General features: G+C 44.0%; 1 protein-coding gene across 3 annotated transcripts in view; it reads right to left on the reverse strand.

Moving 5' to 3' along the window:
* Positions 1–10,484: 10,484 nt before the first annotated feature.
* The window catches only part of CNKSR3 (CNKSR family member 3), an 89,357-nt gene continuing 82,011 nt past the window's right edge, over positions 10,485–17,830 (reverse strand). For all 3 annotated transcript variants that reach the window (XM_032485218.1, XM_032485215.1, XM_032485216.1), the window contains 4 exons: positions 17,540–17,664; positions 14,847–15,055; positions 14,272–14,361; positions 10,485–11,863 (listed from right to left, as the gene is read on the reverse strand). In XM_032485218.1, the coding sequence (XP_032341109.1) occupies positions 11,565–11,863; positions 14,272–14,361; positions 14,847–15,055; positions 17,540–17,664 (723 nt within the window). In that variant the 3' untranslated portion in view covers positions 10,485–11,564. The remainder of the gene's footprint in view (positions 11,864–14,271; positions 14,362–14,846; positions 15,056–17,539; positions 17,665–17,830) is intronic.

A 17,830-nucleotide genomic window follows, 5' to 3' on the forward strand; every position in this document is an offset into this window, starting at 1 on the left:
CTGTGCAAACAAAGGCAGATGGCCAAGGCACACACAGAGACCACGTGCTGGGGACACTCAGAGGCAGCAGCAGGGGTGCAGGTCCCGTGGTCAGCTTCCCCCAGGGCAGTAGACGGAGGTCTGACAGAGCCCAACCTCAGACCTCCGATGGAGTCCCTGGACCTGTGGGGCTTTTCAGCGCATCATTAAGGAAGCGCCAGGCCCCTCCCCTGGCTTCCTCGGGGGTTGTGACTGCAGCTGAGTGACGCTGCCCACCAGCAGCAAGACTGGCTTCCTTAGCATTCATGGTGGGGGCACAACCAGCCCTTCGCTCTCCCCTGGTAGCAGCGGGGAGGTGGGTTCCAAGCATTGCGTTCGATCAGATTTTGCTGCCCTAAGTGATGAGTCATTGCCTGTTTCCACGGAGCTCTGCAGGGACCCACCACCTTTGCTGGGATAACAGCTTGCTGGGATGTTCCCATTCGCCTCTTGGGCAGTTACCGTTTCATTCTCCAGAATAGATACCCAGGAGCGAGAAGGCAGTATGAACAGTCAGTGCCAGTTTAACCCCACATCAGCAATGCGTGCGAGGTCCCACTGGTCCTCTGAGTAATTACTTCATTTTTGGCAGTCGGTTAGGCATAGAAGAGCATCTTCCTGTGGTTTTGATTTAGATCTGGCTGCTGACTAATGAGTAGCTTCTCATGTGCTTATGGACTATTTGTGTTCCCCTTTGTGAAATGCTTTGTGCTCATTTTTGTACTGCTTTGTCTTTCTCTAACCAGGATTATATATATATATTCTTGATGCCAATCCTTAGGGTTTGTTATCCTTCCTCAATTTTTAGACCTTTTTTTATTTTTTACAGTGTCTCTTGAAGAACAGAAGTCCTTAGCTTTAATGCAGTTGAATTTATCAAACTTATCTTTTATAGTTGGCCCTTTATTGTCTTGTACGACAAATCCTTCCCTATCCTAATGACATAGAAATATATAAAACTCAAAATGATGCATGGACCAAAGAATAAATCATAGCAAAATTAAAAATTAGTTGGAATTAAACGATAATGGAAACACTACACACCAAACCTTGTGAAATACAGCAAAAGTAATGTTTCGAGGGAAATTTATAATCTTAAGTGTAAATATTAGAAACATTAAAGAAAAGTTGTATTTTAATGAACTAAGTACTCAACCTAGGAAACGTGGCAGAGACCACTAGCCCTCACCAAGAGCCCTTTCCCAACCTCCCTTGCACTTAAGGTGGCCATGATGGTCATTTCTAGGACAAGCTGGTTAACTGCTCAGTTTCACTGTCCCATGTCCCACAGCCCAGTCTACCAGACGCATAGCATAGGGTAAGCTTGAAACCCCAAGTTTGAAAAACCAGAGATAGGAGTGGCCTGGGTCCCCGAGTCCCTCGCTGGAGGAAGGCCACCATGCAGCATTGCCCAGCCTGGAACATTCACAGTGGACTGACTCTGTATACAGAAAGTGTCAGCTGGGAGTGTGTTAAGTCACTGAGATGTTGGGGTTGTCACGGCATGAGCTTAACACAGGAAGTTTAAAAAAAAAAAAAACAGATTAAGCCCAAAGGAAATAGAAGGAAGGAGGAAATAAAAGAGCAAAAATCAATGAGATGGGAAAAAGCAGCAGCAGAAGGATTCAACAGAGGGACAGCTGTTCTTTCCTGAGCCTTAGACAAGCCATGGGTAACTCCCAACTCTGGCCTTAGTCTCCTTGCCGAAGGTGTTTTCATCTCCCCACGCTGTTCAGAAGAAGAACACGTTGAGAGCCAACATATATGAAGCCAAAGGGTTGGATTCGTTGTTTCTCTTTCTTCCAACTGCCAAAAAATGGGCTGTATTTCTCAACACAGGAGGCAAAGGATGGGAGATGGACTGAGCGTAGAGAGCAAATTCAGAAATCAGGGTGACTGTGGTTTGAGCTGCATCAGGAAAACACAAAGGTGAAAAAGGGCGAGTGGAAGAAAGGTGGGCAGAGCAGGGAAGCAGGGTTTCCAGGGGTGCTCAGGCCAAGTGCTCCCCACGCAAGGAGAAATGACACAAGCAGAGTACGTACTGTCACTGTGCGCCCTGAGTACTTTCCATTGCCAAGAAGAGGATCCAGTCCTATTCCCCGTATAATAAACCTAGACCACATTTTCAGCGAATTCTACACGAGCCCTTTAGATAGAAGCACATCGCTGGATGCATCTGGAAAAGCAGCACTCCAAAGGCCCCAGATCATCATCACCATTAATTTCCGTTTGCAAAGGAGTTTCTTTATTTAATCATCTCGTATTTCTTCCTTTTAATATATATGTATTTTTTGGTTGTTGAACTACTAACAGTTGAATGTCTCCTGCTCGATCTGCCATCTTTGGGGAAAGTCAGGTTCCCGAAGGAGCAGATTTTCTGCTTGTTTTCAGACGTCAACAAAGTGGAACCCGCAGACCCGGGGGAGCCCAATGTAGCCTAGAGCAAAGGACGTTATTTTTCACATAGACTTCGATGTCTCAGACATCAGCAGCGTTGTTTGCGGTCTCTGAAACACAGCAACAGTATTCTCAGTAGTTCATCACTCAACCCCTTGGGATGAAGGTTCTTAGTAATATTTCACTGTCTACTTAATAGCCTTAGTACTTATGCACTTGGTTTTCTCAGGTCCAAATCACACTCCTTCAATCAAACATCATATACCTAGAATTGTCTTCCATTTTGCCTAAATTATAAGAACTTCCATTTGCCCTGACTGCCACGCACCATTAATTTTCCTATGGCTAATTTGAAACCACCTGTATGAATCTGAAATGAGTCCTTTGTAGACTTCTGAAAGTGCTTACATTCTCAGCAGTTACTATAATCCTGTAACCAAAGAAGCGGTTGTTGACAGCCAGGGTTGAGCCTTCCTACAAATATGACTGAGTTCTGACACCTGGTATAATGTCTTCCTTTAGAATGAGAGCCAACGTAATGAAATTCTACATGTAGTAGTCTGCAAAAAAAATCTTAATATAATTTCTTTTTTTCACATACGAAACTTTAATCATTTTTTCTAATTTTTTTCCGACTGCACAGTCATTAACTTTACCGTCTAGTTATTTCAATAATATTGACTCTACCTATCATGTGAGTTATACAGAATCTGCTTTAGAAAGGGTCATAATCCAAGCTGGAGAGCCAAACATCTAACCAACAGGATGAGTCGACGCTATAGAAAGACAGCAGAGACCGATGAATTCTGTCCAGAGGAGGGTCAAGGAGGGCCTCATAGGGATGACCTTGGGAGTCACCTTGGTGACTGGACCTGGAAGGATGAGTCCATCTTCTGGTTAAGAATCTAGAACTAAGTGCCAAGGCAGGGGTTTAAGGAAGAATATCAGCTAAAATTAACTAGTTGTTAGTTTAAACTAACACACAAACTCTGATCAATTGTATTTGATGTTGTCTAAAGAGTGTAATTCAATTAACATCCTTGCATACACTCTAGGGGGGCTTCAGTGATTTGCCTTCCTTGAGGAGAAATCTGAAAAAGGCAGTAACAATTCCAAGTAAAATATAGTGCTCTCAATAAGATTAGCTTAGCTCTTCTTCCATTTCCTTAATTGCCCTAAGAGCAAAAGGAGAAGCAGATAATGAAAGGTCTTGTTTAACTTTTTTCCCCCAAAAATCAGGTTCTAAGGCTTTTATTTTGTTTTGCGGGCTTGTTTGTCTGTTTGCTTTTCAATTGCTCATCTGATCTAAATGCCCATGGCCAACCCTCGTTTCTCCTTGACATTGCCATGAGCATAATAATGTAAAATGCCAATTTCGTCATTCACCCTTAACTTTCTTCCTTTTATCCTAGGAATTAAACAGATTATTTCCTAGAAAATAAACAGATGAGTAAGATCAAGTTGAGGGTCACCTCTCGGTGTTCAGGGTACTGGGGGGGGATCCATGGAGACAGACAGTTATTACAAGGTGTAATTTTAACACCAGGCACAGAACAGAACGGAGCTTTGCTAGAAAGTAAAAGGAAGAAACAGACATGATCTCTGTCCTCGGAGCATCTGTAACCTACTAGGTCGAATGGTGATTATGTAGGTTCTTATTTTAATATGGCCAAATATTCACCAATTCATAAGATTCTGCTTCACAGATGAGAGAGACAAACACAAGCGCTCAAGCAGGGGTGGCGCTGCCATGTCCATAGCAGCCGAGTATCTCTGGTCTGTGTGCTCACAGTCTGGCTGATGCACTGAGTGTCCAGATGGCTGAAATAAACCAAATGAAAGCTGAGACTAAGAACAATTTTCCAGTTCCCTCTGTCCCTCCCAGAGCGTCTCTCTCCCTATTTCTCCCTGGACCTCCCAAAGCATTACTTGAGAGTGGGCATCTGAGGACAGTTCTTTTCAGCTTCTGCAAAGGCAACACACACTCCTAGTTTTATATTTATGTAAGAGTTCCTTTTCATAAGAATTTCCAAAATAGAAACCATTCTACATGATTAATTTTTCCCCGAATCACAGGAAACACAGAGGTAAGTTTGAGGGTACCACTTCAAACTACGGATGGGAGGCGAAAGTCATTCAGCCAACTAGGAGATGGGGGAATGCAGACTTCCTGTTTTCATACATCACTCTGTTGAAGACAGTTGGGGGGATTAAAGAGAGAAAGTATGCTGAGGATGAATCAAGCCAATGTTAAAATAATACTGTATTATTCTGAGTGTGTCCGATCAGACTTTTATCATTTCTGCATTCTGACTTTGCCAAAACTTCTGAGTAACTGAGATTTGTACCAGTAAAAACCACATTTCCAGGCCACGGAATACACAGCAGCCTTCTAACAGTGTGACAATGGCATTATTTTGCTGATTATGGACAAAAGAATGAGCAATTCCCTGTTGACCAGCTCTGAATGCCTCATTTAATAGAGGTTAAGATGGTGTAAACACTGCTACTAGAATGTTCCAGCAAGAGTCAACATCTCCTAAGTGCTGGGTGCTGGGCTATCCTAAGACCCTCACAAACATCACCTCATTTAATCCCCATAAGCCTGTGAATTAGATTCTATTATTCCCTTTCTAATAAACAGATGCGGACCAGAGAGGTAAGTAACCTGTTTCGAGTCCCAGAGTTTATTAAGTCCTAACTTGGGACAGTTTGGATTACCTAACTTCAAAAGCTGAACCCCCTACTTCTAACTGCTGGATACCAATTTCCAAAAGTCAAAGACATCTGAATTAGTACTAATTCCTAAACCTGCCCCATCCTTATCCTGGCTCAGCCTCAGCTGGAATGGCAGAGAGGTATTTTTGAGTAAGAAAACAGGACCCCACCCCCACACAACTAAAAGGACAATTTCTTACTTCAGACACACTATTACTTTATATTAAACTTCATTTTTAAAGTCTTTCCCATTTCTTTGCGATAAATCAAAATGTTCAGACTAAGGTATGTCCAAACATTGAAGAATTATCTTCAGATCTGGTCTTTGTCGCCCAAAAAATAAAGCTAAATGGTGAATCCCTTTTCATGGGTCTAGTCAAAGGAAGAACAAGGGGGAAAAAACGATTTTTTTCCTGCTGATGTTGCCTCTCCTTTCAATCATTGCTTCACAAACAGTTGAGCATTTACAACGTACCAGGAAACGGAAGGGTAAATGATGGAAACATTGATATCCTTGGATGGGAAGGATATAGCCCTTCATCTTTTAAAAACACTTTGAGGTTTATTTCTTGATTTTTCTCCTACAGCGTCAGTTTTACTCTTCAGAGAAACAGGAAGCTTGGTGAAGCATGACTGTGTGTGACATTCAGCTGCAAGCATGACGTGAGCACTCAGGCTGTGAACTGTCTTCATCTGAGCAGTGACTCCTGGGCGGTGGGATCCAGGAGAGAACGAGGACTGACACCCCTGAAGCACCACCTTCCGTTGCATCCTCACGTGCTTTAATCCCTCAGGTCTGTTGAAAACGGGCAGCATTTAAGCGTAGGATCGACCAAGAGGAGGAGTTTCATAAACACTGCCATGGTTTTAGAACGTGCCTAGGGATGGTCAGATCACAGCCACAATCTAGTCCTTAAAAACCCGACACCATTTCTATGTAAGGGGAGCCCCAAAGGCTCTGACATACTATGTGTGACAGCCTTCTGGCTGCATGACATTATTTTGTTGCTTACAGACAAAATTTACCTCTCCTCTTTCCAAAATCAGTAGGTCATAGGTCATTATTTCAGAAGGACTTTTGTAGTAGGAAAAAACTGTCTTAAAAGAAACAAGAAGGAGGGGAGGGTAGAGCTCAGTGGTAGAATGTGAGCTTAAGATGCATGAGGTCCCGAGTTCAAAATGCCTCTGTTAAAAATAAGTAAATAAGTAAATAAATCTAATTACCCTGCCCCCACCAAAAAAGTGAAGAAAGCAGCAAGAAAAAAGAAAAAAAAGATTCTCTTCTACACACACACACAGGGTTTGGGACAGGCCTCTCATTCCTAAAACTAGAGAAAAACATGACCCTTCAGTAAATCTGAATTTGATATAATCACCTGTCCCTTTACTTATGTTTACCAAGCAGTACACTTCTAGAAATAATTCTGGCCAAAAATAAATAAAATCCCTAAGGCAAAACTTAGCATTTGAGAAATTTCCAGAAAAATTTAAGGCAATTTTTACAATAATATTAATATTTTTTCTAATCCCATGTCCTACGGTTTATAAAAATCTATCAAGTCCCTTAGGTATCAGTAAACACGGACTGTGGTCCTACTAGGCTGATTGCTCACACAAGGTGTTCTACATATTTGAAGAAACATCAGAAAGGGCAGCTTTGTGTTGGAGATTATATGCAAGGTGGGCACCTTGAAAAGGTTTGTGTTTTCTTTAAGCCAGTTTTTAACCAATACATTTTTAAATACTCACCTTCCAGGTGATCAGCATGAACATACAAAAAAGATACACAAGCAGGGTAACTCCAAGGGTGAATAAAATCAAACGTCATTGGCCAACCCAAAAAGTGGTCATACCAAACGTAGTTTTTTTCCTTTTCAAGGTGCCCACCTTGCATATAATCGCCAAGGAAGCAGGTGGCAGTGGCCTCATCCCAGAAGAAATGATGCAGTGATTCTGTTCGCAAGGGTGGGAGCAAAATGGGAAGCACTTCTCCGTAACGACTAACCACAGATACAATGGGTGGAAACATCCCAGCGAGGCCTGCATGGCCACCCCCTTCATGCTTATAGTGGGAAAAAAGCAACTTATTCAAGTGTTAAAGAGATTAACTTACACAAGCTCTTTAGGGGATGACAAGTTAAGTGTAAATACCTCTCAGAGTTTTCCGAGGGCTAATAGGCTGAAATTCGGGAATATTGATGGCCTTTGGGCCAGAGGAGGCAACAAATCCTTGACTTTGGGGAGAAACACAGAAACAAAAGCCACCACAGAACAGATTCTTTGGTGGGGAGAGAAATGAGGCGAGAGGAGCAGAGATAGAAAGCAGACAAATACAAAACCTGAAGACTGAAACTCTACTCAATGATGGAACAGGATTTCTTTTAAATCACTTGTTCCCAGAGGGGTGGTACCGCCCCCTAGAGGCAGTTGTGGGAATGTGAAGACTTTTGAGGCCCTAACATGGGAAGGCCGCTACCTGCATTCAGCAGGTGGAGCAGGGACGCTACACAGTACAGGTTGGACCCCCCTCCCAGCAGAGAACTGTCCCCCATCAGCACAACTTCCAACCGCCCCACCGAACATTCATGTAGATGGAAAGCCAGTCTAGAATTACCTGAGTTTAGTTTAAATTATAATCTAATTTCATTTTATATATAAGCATACAGGGAATTTTTAACCCAGTTTTAATATGCATTGGATTTTTCAGGGAGGCAATTATTTTATAAACTGATAGAAAGTGCAAAGCAAAATGAACAGGATGCCAGAACCAGACCACTTCGATTTTAATCCCAGCTCTGCTGTTTCCAGCTATGCACCCTCATATGTAAAATGGGAGTAACAGTACCACCCACCTCAGAAAGCTGCTAGGGAAGGATTTAGACCAATGCCAGGCATCCAGTAAGCATCATTTGGATGTAACGATTAAAGATTTTTGTTTTATCTAGAACCTTATCAAGAACTGGCCACATTTTAAGAAAAGGGAACTCTTGTACACTGTTGGTGGGAATGTAAATTGATGCAGCCACTGTGGAAAACAGCATGGAGGTTTCTCAAAAAATTAAGAATAGAACTACCATATAACCCAGCAATTCCACTCCCAGGTATATATTAAAAAAGAAAGAGAGAAAGAAAGGGAGAGAGAGAGAGAGAAAGAAAGGGAGAGAGAGAAAGAGAGAAAGAAAGAGAGAGAAAGAGAAAAAGAGAGAAAGAGAGAAAGAAAGAAAGAAAGAAAGAAAGAAAGAAAGAAAGAGCTCTAATTAAAAAAGATGCAAGTATCCGAATGTTCACAGCAGTATTATTTACAATTGCCAAGGTATGGAAGCAACCTGTGTCCATCAACAGATGACTGAATAAAGAAGATGTGAATCTACAATGGAATACTACTTGGCCATAAAAAAGGAATGAAATTTTGCCACTTGCAGCCACAGGGATGGACTTGGGGGCATTATGCTAAGTGAAATAGTGAATGACAAATATTGTATGACATCACTTATATGTGGAATCTAAAAAATACAACAGACTAGTGAATAAAACAAAAGAAGTAGACTCACAGATACAGAGAACTAGCGGTTACCAGTGGGAATAGGGATGCAGGGGAAAGGGGGCTATTATGGGATTATATGAAATCATGTGTGTGAAGCTTTTGAACATTATAAAGCACCACAGACTATAAAGAATCTTTCATTCAATTAAAAAAAAAAAAAACTGGCCATACTTTAGAAAGTTGCGTTGCTGACATCAATCCCATTTCTGGTGCTGAGCTGCTAACACAGCCGGCCTGCACAGCTGCCACGGGCTTGGGGATTCCACACACAGGTCCTAGGATGTGCTTCACTTCATTGTTTCACACATCTTATAACATAATCACACTAGAGCGTTTATATATTAAAATAATTATTTCATTACAAAATACTTCTATACGTCTGTTTGTAGTCAGGACATTCTGAAGAGTGTGTAGAGGTCAGTTACATTACCTATTAATTTCATTTTGGAATAGCAAATGGAGGTGATGCTTCTATGTGTGAAGGTAGGCTGTATCAGCCATGATGTTCATTTATGATTGTAGTGACGTTATAAAACATTTATTACAAAAAGGGGTGAGTGCAGAGTTGGGTCTGGTGGTATTCAAAAAAATCACCGTTTTAAGGGACCATATCCCAAAGTGTCATTCTACATTCTGCACCTTCAGATGTTCACACATGGCCACCATTCAACCTGGATTACTTCTATGCAAGCAGTTTCCACTAATTTCTAAGAAATTAGAATTAACCTATTTTGTACCTCAAGAGTAAAGATACAAAGATTTATGCAAACTTCTTGAAGCAGCAATCTATTTCTCAAACACATTTCAAGAGAAAACCCCAAATAAAAATAAAAATGAAGTTGTGTAGGCTGACTGGAGGCAGAGAACCCAGAAACTTCTCTGGCCTCCCCTAGGGAACAGTCTAGAAAACACCGATCTGGTACAGTAACTTAAGCTGGGCACTGAAAATTCATTTGAGGATGGTCATTAGATCACAAGGGGCATCTTCTCCACAGAAAAGGGGCTAAGCTCCAGCAAAGAGCTCCAAAATTCCAGGACTCGTCACTCAGGCAAGCTACAGCCTTAAGAGCCCTCTGCTAAAATCTGGGGAGAGAGAGAAAGAGCTGTCACCCCATTCTCTGGGCGCAAAGCCAGCTCAGGCTAACAGTAAAAGGGCCAGGGCTGGCGCTCCTCCTTTTCCACAGCCCCCTCCTGCCATCAGTGCCCTATTACCAGACCTTCCCGCCCCAGCTTGGCCCTTATACGGTATCCTGAGCATCCAATGAATCGCACGTCCCAAGCCTCTTCTTCCCTGTTTGCCAAGATCCTTTCCATCCCCCATGAAACAACTATATCTTCACTGCAGTCCCCTTAGGGGTGGGTTGACAGGAAGCCGGCTTGACTGAAGTCAATCACACTAATACACAACCGGTTGCCAGTTCCCTTAACCCCACCAGAGGCATTTTAAAAGGAAGATGTTTACTAACTTCAGGGAATGTCCACTTCGTTGAATTTCAGGCAGTTCAGCAAAGTGGACAATTTGATGGGTGGGGAGAGGGTATTTTTCAGAAGGGAATATCAGCTTTGCCCAAGAATACAGCTCAGAAAAGTCCCCGAATGTAATTTGACTATTCACATGCTCCCTCAAAGCCCCAATTTCTAATCCCTAAAATCCGAAAATGCCTGGGGAAGCTTTCTTTTCTTTTTTAACAAGAGCGCCCGCGGTGGCAACAGCCACGTGATCACTCGTCAACCTGCAAACATCTTGAAGATTTTTTTGTTAGCTTCATGTAGGACGCAAAACAGAAATATATCAACTACATGTGACTAAGAGTAAGAAAAATATACAACTATATTTAAAACACTTAAATTAACAAGATAGTACTTTTCCATTCTAACAAAATATCATACATTCAGTTTAAACAAGAGTTAATATCCAGACACACTTTTCCACAATACCTGATGCTAGTTGAAAATTAGTGACCGTGAGATTTTCCAAGAGATTTCGCATTAGCAAAAAGTGTTTAATTTTGAAGAACTGTCCGTTCTTTTCTGGAAGATCGTCACTGAATAGGTGAAAATGCGAATCAATGTCTCTCTCATAAACCCATAAACATTTTGCTATTCCAAAATGTTTTTCGGAATGACACTTTGGCTGTCAGCAAATTGTATAGCTTCTTCTCCCTTAAAGACAAGACTATATAACCACCACAAAAACGAGATCCCTCACAAGTAACCATAAACCTCTTTGTGTGTCATAAGCCCTATCTGAACGTGTTCACGTATTTCTGGATTAATTGACTTATGCTGAGATGGTTATGAAAAGGGCCTTAACCCAGTGTAACAGGCCTACACGTACACCTCTGCTTGGAAAGGGCAGGAGAAGTTTGCCACATTATTATTTCAAAGTCAAAGCTGCTACACTTCCACGTATGGTACATTGCTCAAAAAGTCAAAATAAAAATGTTTTCTTCACCGGCTTTTTCGGGTGAAGAAGTTGGACCACAAACCAGCACATCTGCGTAACAGCGGCCACCAATCTTAGTCCTACCCCCAAAACAAACAATGGCCCCGTTCCCCATAATGACCACAATATTCTGGCCGGGGCGCCGGTTTAGAGAGTGTGTCTCTGTGTTCTGACACTTAAGGACGCAAACACCAGCAGACTCTACCCATCTCTCTCCTTCTGCCTCCACAAGGCAGCACCTACGATCCTCTGGATTTGTTCCCATCCAATGACTTCAAAACTCCGAGAAATGCAATATACAACTTACAAAAAAAAAAAAAAACCCACAAAATTGCATAAGGTCGCTGCATAACACTGTGGACGAAAATCAGAACAGGTGGTCAACTGCAGAAGCAAGGCACTTGGTAGCAGGAGACAGGGAGGGTCCGGGCAGCGCGGGGCTCAGTGAGTCAACAGTTTCAGGCGAGTGAACCAGCTGACCAGCAGGGACGGCTCTGCGGAGGAGGACTTGGCCGCCGAGGAGCCGGCTTTCTTTTTGGTCCCCTCCTCCTGGAATGGAATTGTGGCGCTGCTGTGGAGATCTGAATTGATGTAGCACCTGCTGCCTCGGATGTAGTCTGCGCCTCGGACCAGCTGCCTCTCGGTCATGGGCCTGGAGAACCGGTACGGGGACGACGAGCTTTCCTCGACGATGGGGGGGATGCGCTCGTTACTGAAATACCGGCAAAGGGCGTCCTCGCCTGTTTTCAGACAAAGCCCACAGGTCCATTAAAATACCCGTCCTCTGCAGGGCGCCATCCAGCGGCCGGGCCGCAGCTGCTCTGACTTCCCACGCCTCTCTCGGAAAGGGGCACCACTCCCCGCCCTCCTCCCGGGGTCGGGCTACCAGGCCTCCCAGGCGGCCACGCCCTCCCCACCGGGTGCTGAGAAAGCAGAAACGAAACGGAAGAGGTCCACACGGCAGGCTGCTCGTGCGTCTGAGAGGAAACACAGGGCCAAATGCAACCAGAGAGTCCATACTTTCTTACCCGTGTAGAATTTTCACACTGTCACTTGCAATCAAAAATCAAAGAAGCCTTATAATTCTATGACTCCTTCACATCTGTCCTTGCTCAGTGCCTGCAGCACGGAGCACGCGTCGTGGAGCATCCCCAGGGAGTATTTAGGAAGGTGGGGTGCCTTTGGTTGTGACCCTGAATGCAGGGCAGGCACTCTTCACCTTTAACGGATGGGGTTCAAAGACTTCCATGCTCTGCAAGGCTTGGGATATTTCCGGAAAAGGAAGGCTGATCCCACCCTAAAGGCCAGAAGACCTCCTGGGATGGGGAGAGGGAGGGATTAAGAAACCAAGTAGAAACCTAACACACTGGGCACTCTGATAACACGCAGCATTCTTCAGACCCAGAAATTCCACTTTTAAAAGTGTACGAAGATCTATGTACAAGATGCTGATCGAAGTGTTATTTACAACTGGGGGGGGGGGGGGAATAAAGCAGAAACAACCCGAATGCCCAACAGCAGCAGACTGAGTCAGGACGCACTACAGACCTAAGACGGATTGCTCACGCAGCTATTACCAAAAACGCACTTGGTCTAAACAGCATTCCGCAACACGGTATTACTGGACATCGATCTGCTCCGTTCACACATGGTTTCCAGGTGTACAATGTGTAAATATGGGAGCAATCAGAAAACGCACACAGCATGCAGAGTGAGTATTTCTAGGCTAGAGGAGCAGATTACAGATGAGTTTCCTCGAACCTTCTAGATGTTTTTCCATGTGCTTGTTTTGCTTTTATAATCAAAGGGGAAAAGTTACTTTTCAAAAGTACCCTTTGTCAAAAAGCCACGTTTCGTAGGAGTCAATTAATCTAAAATGTCTAGAATAGGTAAATCCAGAGACAGAAAGTAGATTATTGGGCGCCAAGGGCTGCAGGAGGAGGAATGAGGAATGACCGCCTACAGGGGTCTCTTTTTCAGGTGATAAAATATTCTGGAATGAGACGGTGGTGCTGGACACACAACTCGACAAACGTACCAAAAACCATTGACTTGTACACTTTTAACAGGGTGAGCTTTATAGTATGTGAGTTGTCTCTCTAAAAAGCTGGGTTTTTTTAAAGTGCCCATTATGTAGACCTTTAGACCTTTCTTTCTAAAACGAATATACCAGAAAAACGTGGAAGGCGGGATGAGGGTGGAGCATCTTTCTACTTCCTGACCTCACACTCCCCACCCCCACCCCCCAACTCTCCACAGTCAAGGAAATAAAAGGCTAAGTGGGGGCTTCAAAGGCCAAAAAGAATGGCAGTGACAACGTGGACGTTGCTAAATCCAAACAAAGGACAGCCCTGCCCCCTTCTGGCAGCTCCGCAGATCTTCACGTGTCAGCTAAGGGTGTCGTGGCCCCTAGAAGGGAAGGCACTTCTCTCCCCTTTCTACTGCAGTGCAATCCAGGTGACTCGGGTTCTTTGGTGACCAACTTTAAAGTCCCAGGAAGATGGAAGGGGTTGACCACTTTGGAAGCTGGGCCTCCAAAACATCTTTCCTCTTCCTCTTACTATCAAAAGCCTAACGTACTCCGACTTCCACCTGCTCTCTGTTTCTGCACAGTAAAAGCGAAGTTACTAGGTCCTGCCCATGCTGACCATCAAATGTAATCTGGCCAAAAATATTTACAGACAGTCCCCCCTCAAGGCCAGTGTCATCACTAGTAACTCTGATTACAGGGTAAATTAAACGCAAGTTTCTTTTCCAAGAGTAATTATGCTCTAACACAAGAAGGATTGGGGAGGGAAAAAGTCATGTCTGTTCATCAAAAATCAAACAGACTCCAATAATTATAGTCAGAGAATACAGGAGGAGACTGTTTAACAAATCATGTACTTCTAGTTGTTTAGAAATTGCACCACCAAGGTCTACAGCCTTTTTCGAGCACACGATCTGATTAAGATGATATAATTCTGCCATTCTAGAAATGGGTAGGCACTTGGAGGTCTTCAGCACCCCCGATGTTGTAGATGAGAAGACGGGGCTCAGAGAGGCCGGGTCCTTCTCCCGTCCTTAGAGCCCACTCAGGACTAGGGCTGAACCCAGGGCCTGGCCTTCTGACTCCAGGTGTGGTGCTTTTCAGGTTACTTAAACTCACCTTTCCTCCCATGACCTCGGGGTCTGGCAAAGGGGTCCACGATCCCCATCCAGCTCGCATCTGCAGGCATGGACAGAGGCCGGGGCTTGCCTTCAGAGGGAGGGAAGGAAACGGAAAAGCTGAGTTTGGGGGGCTTTGGGGAATCCGTCCCTTTCTTTACAACGAGCCCCTCCCCCCACCCGACAGCACACTCACTTCAGCAGAAGAGATAACGTGCTCTAGAATGAGGCACAGGATTTGAAAGCATCGATTTCCACAGCACGCCCTCAGGGCAGAGGCAGGCTGAACCTGAGCCTGCCGGTGCACAGGGCAGAGGAAGTGCAAGTTAGAACGCAGGCTCTGAAAGCTAGAACTGTAGCATGACCTCACCCGGCTGGGCTTTGATGCCACGCAGCGTAATGACCCAACAGCCTTCTCTCGAGAGAGAGGAATAGCGGTCTCATACTTAGAATTTCACTGAGGGTTATGTTTTCCGCGGATTACCCTTCAAGTCTGCCAAATTCATCCAACAGTTCCAAATAAGGAAAGGGGCTGGGGGCAGGGGGAGGAAGCCAAACAAACCCTCCGCAACGTACCGTAAGATGGTGTTTTCTCTCTCATTTTTGTGGGCAGAATATTGGTTTCCGCTGAATACACAGGCAGCTGATCAGAATCAGCGATGGTGAATCTCCGTCTCCGGCTTTCCTGGTCCAGGAAGGAATTGGGAGACTCGGAACCTTTAGGACCAGCCAGTGGCTGTTTACACTTACTGAATCCTCCATAAACAGAACTCCCGTTCTCTTCCCTGAGAAACAGAGGGCAATCATTCAGATGCCTGCAAAGATCCTCTCACGCTGAAGAATTACACGAGACATACCACCTCTAGCACACATAAGAAGTCAACCTACTAAGTAAAATGAGATTTTCTTTTTCATACGTGTTTAAATGATACAAATATACCTTTGAAAAGCTAACTCTGGTTTCCCTGTACATCTGTCCTATAACTGAATCTCCTACTTACTACAGAGACCGTAAGTTAAGGTACGATCTAGCAAACCTTTCTTCTCACGTCAAGCAGTATCTGTGCAAGATAAAGCAGACACTTCGTGTGTGATGCAGTTGTTAGGTTTGAAAATGATGTTAAAAAATACTAAAGGCCTTCAGAGTAACCAATGGAGAGTGTCTATTTTCTGAACTAAGTATAGAAACCAACAAAAACTGGATCACCGATCACAACTTAATTCTTTCGACATGTCAGCTCATAATAAAACTTAACTTTAGTTGAGTCCAGGTTACCAGCTGGTTAAATTTCTTGCATTTAGTCAGAAAATACTGGAGGAGGTTGTTCCATAAGGTGATCATCAGAAAACTACTAGAAAAATACAGAATCCACTGGGTCCAAAAATAATCTAAAGGTCAGCCTTGCCTAGTGGTGTCCCCCCTGAGCCTGCTGCCTGCATACCCCTTCCCCCTACGACTCTATCTCCTTCCATACTTTTAATCCGGGCGTGTAACTTCCCCATTCACAAAGCTTTACTGACTTTTGTTCTCTGTCACCATTTGCATTTTTTCATTCTGCAGAAAATACCCTTCACCAGTGGTGTGTGTGTGTGTGGGGGGGGGGTTCATGCACGTCTCCCCCAAGTAGATTAAAAGCCCCGGTTCCCTTTCACCCTTAACACATACATACCCTTTTTTTTTTTTTTTTTTTTTTTTTGCCACAGCTGTGACCTCTTGCTGAGACTCAGACAGGAATATTTAAGATTAGGGGAGTTGGTGGTGGCTGGGGGTGGGGCCCTCCCTAGTCTCAGTGAACTGCCCAGGCACTGCTCATCAGTGAAACCCTCTGTTCTCCACGTGCAGGGGCAAAAACTCCTTATAGTTTTAAACACACTTAAGATACCCCGTGCCCATGGGACTCCAGTCTGTGAACTCAGAAGAGTCCTGTCTACCAACCAGAATGGCCCTGAACAGCGAGGTCACTGCTCTACATGCTGTAATAAGTTCTGAGCAACCAAGACTCAAGGATGAGAAAAATCACATTAATTCTTCTTTGTGCCCAGGAAAGAAACACAGGAGAAGCGAAGAGCTCAGCTTAGCAAACAAATGAAAAACTCCAATATAAAGTGAAACATCACTATAAATTCAGTCCAAACTTTGTCTTATGAAATATTACAGCATGATTACGTATTTCTCAATTTATGCTTGAACAGCTGACTAAGGCACTGACAGTTCTCTGGGGACAAGAATTACATCTGTTTTGCATAAGATGGTAACTCAGGCCCAACTCTCAGTAAATATATGTTGAATAGATGAGCCAGATTCTCTAGCTTTACCAGCATATGTAACTTCGTAAGATATAAATAAGCCTACATTTCATCCCTTAATCATCTCCTATAACGTCTAGCATGACAATCCTCATTTTACTGTAAACATTTAAGACAGCCATTAAGAAAGCAATGATCTTTAAGAATTTATAATAGATACAAACACACAAGTACGTGCAAATATAGCCCACCCACAACTATTGTCACAGGGTTTTTTAAATCCTATGAAGAATACATCTCGCTCAGCAAAAGAAAACTGTAACTTCAGTTAATCTTACAGAAATATTTAGTATCTTCTGCCCCAGAGATGAAGTTACTATGTAGTTAATGAAATTTCAGCTTCAGGGACCCTCAAACAGCTCCTTTCAATGCCTAGTGAGGAGCCAAGACAATGCGTTTCCAAGAGCACATACTTTAGGGAGCCCCCTCCCCACCAAACTGTATGGCTTCAAGATGCATCAAACTGGATCTGTCCCTACACTTCCCCCTAAAAATCACACTTCCCCCACCCCCAGGTTTACTGAGATATAACCGCCATGTAATACTGTATTCATCTCAGACGTCCAACATAATCATGTATGTACTGCAAAATGATCACCACAGTAAATCAACATTCATCACCACACGTAGTTACTAATTCTTGTGATGAGAACTTTTAAGATCGATTCTCTTAGCAATTTTCAAAATACGCAACACAGGATTGTTAACAACAGTCACTACACTGTGCACTGCATCCCCAGGACCTAGCTCATAACTGGAAGCCTGTGCCTTCTGACCACCTTCACCCATTCCACCACCGCCACCCCCCCAGGATGATACTTCTTCGCAGCAGATTCAAGACTCAGCCCCATCACTCTGGAGTTCAGCAGCATCTCCTCTCAAGACGCTCCTGGTCTTCCCACCACCACTAGAGTCTCCATGCCCAGGAGACGTGCCGACCATAAAAACGGGCACCGACGTACCGGGGTGAGTAGGGAACAGCCGGTGGGGGAGGAATATACAGATCCAGGATGGCTGGCTTCTCCTTCTTTAGCGAGGCATCCATTGTGCTGTCCGGGGACTGGGTGGTCGTGGGCAGAGGCGAGGTCTGAACGGGAGCAAGTGTAAAAGCGTGGAGGTTAACTCAGAGATGCCTGTCCCCAAAGCCAACACCAGCCCCTGGGTACCCAGGGGCCCAGGTCATTTGTGCATTCACAGCTACTCTCAACATTCAACGTGTGGTCTTCTTTGAGACAGTCAGAATTTACCAGGAG

The sequence above is a fragment of the Camelus ferus genome, chromosome 8 (assembly GCF_009834535.1).
Source record: "Camelus ferus isolate YT-003-E chromosome 8, BCGSAC_Cfer_1.0, whole genome shotgun sequence".
NCBI lineage: Eukaryota > Metazoa > Chordata > Mammalia > Artiodactyla > Camelidae > Camelus > Camelus ferus.